Source organism: Condylura cristata, unplaced genomic scaffold (assembly GCF_000260355.1).
Source record: "Condylura cristata isolate star-nosed mole 26May11 unplaced genomic scaffold, ConCri1.0 scaffold00029, whole genome shotgun sequence".
Classification (NCBI taxonomy): domain Eukaryota; kingdom Metazoa; phylum Chordata; class Mammalia; order Eulipotyphla; family Talpidae; genus Condylura; species Condylura cristata.
The window spans coordinates 17842747-17850728 of NW_004567130.1; the positions used below are offsets into that span (position 1 = coordinate 17842747).

Here is a 7982-nt window from a genome sequence, read left to right on the forward strand (position 1 = left end):
CGCCAACCTCCTCTGCAGCTCCCGCTTCTCCTCCGGCAGCCGGCATGTCCCTGCCGCGCCGCGCCCGCCAGGCCCTCTCCGGCTCCGGGCCGAGGGCGGCGTCCCCCGAGCTTGGCTGCCGCTGGTGCTTCCGCAGCGCGGCCCCTCTGGCCTCCAGCTCCGCAAGCCCGGCGAACAGCAAGCCCTTGGCCGTCCTCAAGGCCCGGCCCTCCGGCCGCTGCTCCTCTGCCGCCGGCGCAGGCTCTTTTCTGGCTGATGTTAACAAACAAGTTAGCGACTACAGAAACAAAAGATGGAAAGAACGGAGACAAACATGAAGTGAGGCAGACGGCGCCAGCCCAGTCGCAGTGCGGCCGCGTGGAGGTGTCTCGCTACACGGCAGGGGAGGAAGCCGGCCCAGGGCAGTAACCTGTGAGCGGCCGGGGGAGCAGCTGCTGCGCGTGCAGGAGCGGGCACGGCCCGTCGCAGACGCGTGCGTAAGGACCTCGGCAAGGGCAGCCCTGAGCCCACAAAGCGCGCGCGCACCTCAGCCCGAAGGCGGCGTGGGGGGGGCCGGACGTGAGTGCTGGAGACTCGCCTTTTCCTGGACAGATGCACGGGCCTGGCGGGCACCAGACCGGCTGCGGCTCCAGCACAGACCGCCCACATGCTCTCTGATCTTTGCAAGGACGGGCTGGCTCACAGGGCGCTGGGACGGCGGGACAGCGCCTCCCGACCGGTGCCACCAGAGCTCCGGGCACACCCCGGCGATCCTCCCTCCCTGCCCGGGGCGGGGGCGTGGGACCCAAACACCTGGGGGTGGGGTGGGGCCGAGTCAGTGGTTTCAGGGACGGCAACTGTCTTGGCAGCCACCTGGCCGGCGCACAGCAGAGCCTGTCACTGGCTCTTACTGAGCGAACGTGGGAGTTCGGTGGGGTCCCCACACCCCTGAGGTCTTATGGGAACCCCCGGGAGTCCATCAGATCCTCAGGACCCTGCGGGGTCCCTGCTGGTGACAGATACTGAGATCCAGACATCAGCTATCCAGAGCATGTGGGGGGTGGGGGGCAGGGGCAGTCCTGGCTGTAACCCAGCAGCAGAGAACCACTGAGGCTTTACACAAGCCACGGACAGCGCTGCGGTGGGCGAGACAGGACACAGATCTGTGCAGAGGCGGCCCGGGGCCAGGCCAGGGGTCTGTGCAGGGCCAAGTGGCTGCGACAGAGGCGTATGCGGGGTGCACGGCGGCGTCTGTGCGGCCTCGGGAGGGCCCTGCAGGCTCCTCTAAGCTGCTTGACGCTCTGTGACCAGAAGGGCTGGCAGTGCCGGGGGCCAGACACCACCTGCCGGACCACGGCCGCATCCAGGACGCCGCTCCCCCGGCCCAGTCGCGTGCTTCCGTGTGAGCACCGTCTCCGGCCCAGCGGGCCTCGGCCTGGGCCTCTGGCCACCCAGCCCTGCTGGCCCCCACGGCGCAGGCGGCAGCGGCCAGTCCCGGCCAGAGGAGCGGGCTTCCCAGCAGGCGGTGCCGGCGGCACCCAGGAGCAGCGGGGCCGGGAGCGGCTGACCCCAGAGGAGGGGTGGCGCCGCCAGCAAGCCTGCAGGCCAAGACCCCTCCCTCCCTTCCTCGGGGACCCGCCCGGCGGTCCCCTACCCCCACCCCAGCCCCACGCCCGCACCTCAGCCTCGCCGTTGTCCGCTGGGACGGCCGCCAGCCGGCCCTGTGCGCCCAACCACGCCTCCTGCAGGGCCTCGTGCTGCCCGGCGGCGGCCACGGAAGCGGCTTCCTCACGCTGGCTGCAGCTCATCTCCATCCTCCTCTCCTGCAGACCGGGAGAACAGGCCGTACCCGCTTACTGGGTGCCCCCACGCAACCCGCGCCCACCCCACGTGCGCCCCCACGCCCGCTTACCAGGTCCGCCAACCTCCTCTGCAGCTCCCGCTTCTCCTCCTCGTGCCTCACGGCTGCTGCCCGCTGGCTCTGCTGGGCCTGCAGAGTGACCTCCTCGACGCGCGTCTGCAGGACCCTCGCCTGCTCGTCGGCCTCGCTGAGCCTCAGCTGCAGTTCCTCCACCAGCCTAGGACACGCTCCAGGGTCAGGCGTCCGCCAGTGCAGACCGAGGGGCCCTGCTGGCGCAGTGGCTTGAAGCGTCCGCCCTGCAGCGCGACCCCGTCCCAGCCAGGGAGTGACCCTGGGGGCCGTGGACCCCTCCTGCCCCCACCCGCTCCCCAGCAGCGTGTCTCAGGGGACCCACAAACATCCTGCCCTGCTCCCCACTCTGTCTCTGGGGAGTCCTCTCCCCCGCATCTCTGGCCTGTGCCCCAGTTCTGTAGGCATGAAGAAACAAACCCTGAAACACAAACACACAAGCCAGCCCCAGAGCTGTACTTCAAAGGGCTCCTGAGCAAAGACATCTTCCCACACCTCGAGGGGGAACAGATGACAGTGCGTGTTCTAGAGTGACCCTGCTAACTCTGACGGTCAGCGACGGATGTCTGCGAAGCTGCTTCACGCCCACAGAGCAATCGAGCGGAAGGGAAACATGCAGGAGGAGATGAGGATCGAGAGACGCAAAGTCTTAGCGATTCAGATGACCAACACTCCCTCCGGCACCACTTAAGAAAGGTGACGTAAAAGACACAAGTAGGGGCCCCCCAGGGTGCAGAGGGTGAAGCACAGCACCCTCTGAAGCCACTACAGCGCGAGTTCGACCACGCCCAGGAGTGACCACAGGCGACTGCAGACCCCTCCTGACCACCCACTGCCCCCCTCAGTGATGGGCTTTGTCCATCTGCCTGTCCTGCTTGCTCCCCACTGTCTCTGGGGAAGCCTCTCACCGCCCGTGCAACTCTGGCCTGTACCCCAGTTCTGTGCATAAAGAAATAAATCTTGAAAAAAAAAAAAGGCACCAGCAGCCTGAAGGCCCGGCTTACAGAGAGGCTGCTGCTGGACAGAGGAGGCCAGAGAACGAAGGCCTGGACCGCCCGGAACACCAGCCACCCAGGACGGGCAGGGCGCCCCGCGGCCAGCCTTCCCACAGGCCCGGCACCAGCAGGAAGGCCTGAGCAGCCCCGAAGCGGCCCTGGTGCCTGTTTCGTGAGACCACGGCAGCCGGCATCAACGTGGGATCCCAGCAGGGGACCGCGGGGCTGGGACACGCACGGAGGGCACACAGGGGCAGCCTGGGCGAGGGCACCACCGGACGGCCGCCAGCCCGGGCCCCCGCACAGGGCCTGGAGAGCCCCGGGGCGCGTCCGCAGCGCGGCAGGCTGAGCCAGGCCGCGGAGACCCTCGCCGCCCTGCCCGGGCTGTGCCGACGCACCTCTCCTTCTCACGCAGCGCACCGCACACTTCCTCCAGCCGGGAGGAGTGATCTCCCGACACCTTGGCGATGTCCGCGAGGTCGTTCTCCAGCTTCTCCTTTGCCTGTAACAACTGCTCTTCCCTTCCGTTTCTCTCCCTGAACTCCGCCTCCATGCCTGGATCCACATGGGAGGAAGACGGCGCTGCTGCGCCAGGCCACACACACCCGCCCACTGCCTCACGCTCCGGCCGGGTCGGGCACCCGCACAGGCAGCTCCGGCCCTCAAGGGAGTGAGTCCAGCGAAGGCCGGAGGAAAGCAGGCGGACAAGGGCGACTGAGTCCAGTGGCGAGACCAGGGAAGGGGCTGAGACGTGACTGCCTCGCGCCAAGTCCTGGCTTGGTGGCACTGAAGCAAAGGCCTGAGGGCCTGGGGGCGGCAAGGGCGTGGGGGGCCCGAGGGCGAGGGGGGCCCCCACTCTCAGGCTGCGCCCGGACAGAGGGTGGGCAAGGCGGCACGGCCGGGGCGGGCGTGGGGCGGCTCAGCCCGAGGGCAGCCTGCGCCCAGGCCTGGAAGTGGGCAGAGGGGCCTGTGCACCCGCTGGCGCCTCACCTGCCAGCTGCCCCCTGGCCACCTCCAGGTCGGAGGACAGCGCGCTGAGCTGCTGCTCCTTCTGCTGCAGCTTGTGCGTGGCTTCTGTCGGGGCGAGGAGAGAGGCTGGTGAGGGCTGTGGCGGCAGTCGGGCATGTCGACGCCCAGGGCTGCCGGGGCGTGAGGCCCGCGCTGGGCCCTCGCCAGCCTGCTCGCTCCGGCCACCTTTGCTCACAGAGCCGGGTGCGGGCCTCACACGGCTCCCCGGCACTGCCCAGCCCCCCCCACACACACACACAGGTCCGGGGTAAAGGGAGGCAGCCCAGGGCCGCGCCCGCAACGAACCTTGCAGGCGACCCTGTGTGGAGGCTGCCTCGGCGGCCGCGTCAGCAAACTTTTCTCTCTGCAGAGGAAGAGCGGCCGGCTCAGCATACAGTCCAAGCGCTGGAGTCCGCCAGCCACAGCCGCGACTCTATGCGCCTTCGGGCCGGTTCTGCTTCACCGAAATGGGTGGCGGCGAACGCGGGCACCAGCCCATGGCACAGGCGGGGCACAGCTGTGCCTCTCTGGGGCCACTGGACAGCGCCTGCTCAGACATCGGCCCCAGGCCCCAGGCACGGGGCGGCCGACGGCCTAGTGCCCTCCGACATGCTCACGGCCAGGCCGGTGCGCACCCTTTGCCGGACACCTCAAGCACAAGGGGCGTCTGCGTCTCCCCCGAAGCACCGGCAGTCAGCGCGGGCCAGGCACTCACCAGGGCCTGCAGCTCTGTCCCGAGGGCCTCCTTGGCACGGCTGGCTTCGCGCAGGCTGTCCTGGAGGCCGCCCAGGGCCAGCTCCCTGGCCTGCAGCTCTGCGGCGGCGCTGCTGGCCTACCGGACACGGGGCACGCGGCCAAAGGGAACCATGGAACGAGGAGACCCGTGAGCCGTGTGAGCTGCGCGGATGCAGGCAGCGCGCGGGCGGGGGAAGGGCAGCGGCCCTGGAGTGCTGCCCGCATGCGCCCGCAGCGCCTCCAGCCCGTTACCTTCGCCTCGGCCTCCTGCAGCTTGCTCAAGGCATCCTCCATCTCCAGCAGGTGCTGGTTCTCAGCGCGGTCGAGCCCGGCCTGCGCGGCCTCCAGACCCTCCTCCTTCTCCCGGACAGCCCTGGCCAGCTCGGCCTGCAGCGCCCCCAGCGCGTCCGCGTGGGCGGCCCGCTCCGACTCCTGCCGGCCGCGCAGGGCTTCGAGCTCGCGCTGGTGGTCCAGCCTCAGCCTGTCCACCTGCGCCTGGGGCTCAGCAGCGCCCGCCCCGCCGCCCCGGCTGAAGGACGCCTTCAGCTCCTCCATCGCCTGCTGGTGGGATGCGATGGCCGACTGCAGCCGGGACTTCCACAGGGCGATCACGTCCGCGCTCTCCTTGTCGGCGTGGCCCAGCTTGCTCCTCAGCGACTCGTTCTCCTTGGACAGCTTCTCGGCAGCTGCCTGCAAGGCCTGCAGCTCCCTCTGCAGCGCCTCCTCCCGGGCGCCCAGCCCCTCCCGCAGAGCCGCCAGCTCCCGCCGGTGGTCGGCGCGGGCGGCGTCCAGCTCCTCTCGCAGGGAGCTCGGCTCTTGCAGGAGGGACGGCGACATGTCCACAGCCGCCATTGGCCTGCCGGCCTCTAGCCTGCGGCGGAGCTCAGCCACCTCCTGCGCGCGCAGCGCCAGGTCCTTCTCTAGCTCCATGATCCGGGACTTCTCTGACACCGTAGCCACCTGCCGGCATGCGGGGGAAAGGTCTGTTCAGCAGAAGCCGCCGCCGAGCCTCTTTGCCCACCCACGGCGCGCCGCGCCCCAACGGACGCTGAGCTAGACACCCCGGCGTTCCCCTGCCCCTAAGGACGCGGGCCAAGGACACCCGCAGACTGGCTGGCCCGTGCCCCGCCTCCGGCCCGCACCCCAGGGGCAGCCAGCCAGCAGGGTCAGCACCGACGCTGCAGCCCGGGACGCGGGGCGCGAGCCGGCGCGTCCTGTCAAGGGCGTGTCGGCGGACAAAGGCTGGCGCCCGGCTGCACTGACGCCAAGGTGAGCCGCCCGGCGGCGGCCATGAGGGACTGGCCTGGTGTCTCCTTTAAGATGACACGGCCAGGGAGCTGCTGACCACAGCGCCCCCGCGACCTCTGCCCGGCGTGGCAGCACGCCGGGACCACTACAGGCCGGCCCGTTGGCTCTGGGCAGTGCCCGGGACCACGGCGCCTCCGCCCCCAGGACGCCCACGCGAGGGGTGGGGCGCGGGCTTAGGCGGGGACTCAGCTTTTCACCAATCTGGGAAACGGAAGGGAAGGGGCAACTCCCGCCAGCGAGCCCCCGCCCAAGGGTGCGCCCCGCCCCCACTGACCCTTGTCGCTGCCTCCCGCAGGCAACAGAGACGGCCGGGGACAGGCTGCCCGGCGGCACGGGCCCACTGGCACGTGCTTCCGGAAAGGGCCCATAGGCCAGCGGGCGCGAGGCAAAGCCAACAGCCCTGGGCTGGCGGGATCGAGCTCGGGCCACGGCGGCACTGGGGGCCCGGGTGGCGCCTGAGCTCTGCGCCGGGAACCACTGGCCAAGCACAGGCTCGCCTGACAGGAGGGACCAGGGGCGCCTCCTGCTCCCAGTCAGGAGCCAGGTCGGCAGGCTCACGCGGGCCAGCCAAGCGTCCTCTGGACGGTGTGGCTCCGCGCAGAACCTGAAGTGGCCCGCTCGGCCATGAGGACGGCCCTGCTGGCGAGCCGGGTAAAGCCGCCAGTGCTTGAGGGAGTCTCACGGAGTCCAGGCTGCCCACACCGGTGGGCCAGCGCGCTGGCGGGGCGTCAGACGGAACCCGGCAGCCGGAGTGGCCGAAGCGCCACTTGTAGCCCCGTGTACCATCCAGCGACACCGCGAGCCAGCGGCCGCCCCAGCCCACCCAGCCACCCCCGCCCACCCCAGGCCGTCCAGGCCCACCTGGCCCACCATGCGGCACTCTGGCGGACAGCATCCTTTCTTGAAAAAGAAACTTAAGACTTAGAGGGAGAAATTACTCATGACCTAACTTTTCAGAGCAACGACATCTCCACAAGAGGAATTTCTACAATTACCACCGACAGCAACAATTCAAAAAACCAGCTACCGAATCCGACCAGACAGCGAGTGCAGCGGTTTCCAGCACCTGTGCAGGGAGGCCCTGGAGCCCGGCTGCGGCCGAGCCTGCGCGAGCGCCCCACGTGTGCATCTCCCTACAGGCGCCGGCACCTCCGGACGCGTGCGGCCGGCGCTGCGGCCCAGCTCACCGGCGGCTGCCGACAGCAGCAACCCTCGCGGGGTGGCCCCGGGGGAGGCTCGGCCCCGCCATGTGTCCTCCGCAGGGGCGCAGCAGCCCTCCCTGAGGGCTGGACGGGGCCAAGCCCCCTGGCACCTCGTGGCCAGGCTGACCGGAGCTGCATGCAGCCTAACACAGGGCGGGGGCACCCTGGATGCCGCCTGCTCCCCGCGCACGATGCACACCCAGACTGCGAACTTCTGCGGGGGACGGGGGGGGGTGACAGGGGTCGGGGGGCAAGCACAGAGACCAGGTGGGGAGGGGAGACCCGCGAGCCCATGGCCCCGAGGCGCCGAGTGGCCGGGCCCTTCCCTGAGCCGGCGGCCAGCAGGGAGGCGGGAAGAGAGCGGCGGTGAACCAGCGACAAAGCCCCTCCGAGAGCCCCAGAGCAGAACAGAGGACGCCGCCACCGCCACTGGCGCTCGGGGTTCTGCCCAGCTCGGGGCCCGGCCCAGGCAGGGCCTCTCCTTCCGGTACCTGGCAGCGGCCCTGCGCCAGCCTGCGCCGGCCTCTCGCGCTGCGGCAGGCCCGGGACGGGCGCCGGGCCGCCCCGAGACGCGGCTCTGCTTCTCGAAGTAGGGAAAGCCATTACCCTAGTGTCTTCTAACTCCCTCTGGAGCTTGTCAGCTTTGGTCTTTTCAAAGAGCAGGCTCTGTTCAAGCTCCTTAGTGCGCGCATGCTCCAGTTTGGTCTGCGTCTGTTAGTAGAAGGAAGAGGAAGAGAAGACAACAGCGCCACGTGACGAGCAGCAGGGGCAGCAGCGTGCGGCCACCGCCAGGCCTCCCGCCGAGGAGGGGCGGGGCGGGGCGGG

General features: G+C 69.8%; 1 protein-coding gene across 4 annotated transcripts in view; it reads right to left on the bottom strand.

Annotated features, from left to right (window-relative positions):
• CLIP1 (CAP-GLY domain containing linker protein 1) overlaps positions 1-7982 on the bottom strand; it is a 33674-nt gene that overhangs the window by 10753 nt on the left and 14939 nt on the right. For all 4 annotated transcript variants that reach the window (XM_012730960.1, XM_012730961.1, XM_012730958.1 and 1 more), the window contains 8 exons: positions 7764-7868; positions 4900-5607; positions 4628-4744; positions 4219-4276; positions 3895-3978; positions 3303-3459; positions 1892-2057; positions 1659-1802 (listed from right to left, as the gene is read on the bottom strand). In XM_012730960.1, coding sequence (XP_012586414.1) covers positions 1659-1802; positions 1892-2057; positions 3303-3459; positions 3895-3978; positions 4219-4276; positions 4628-4744; positions 4900-5607; positions 7764-7868 — 1539 coding nt within the window. The remainder of the gene's footprint in view (positions 1-1658; positions 1803-1891; positions 2058-3302; positions 3460-3894; positions 3979-4218; positions 4277-4627; positions 4745-4899; positions 5608-7763; positions 7869-7982) is intronic.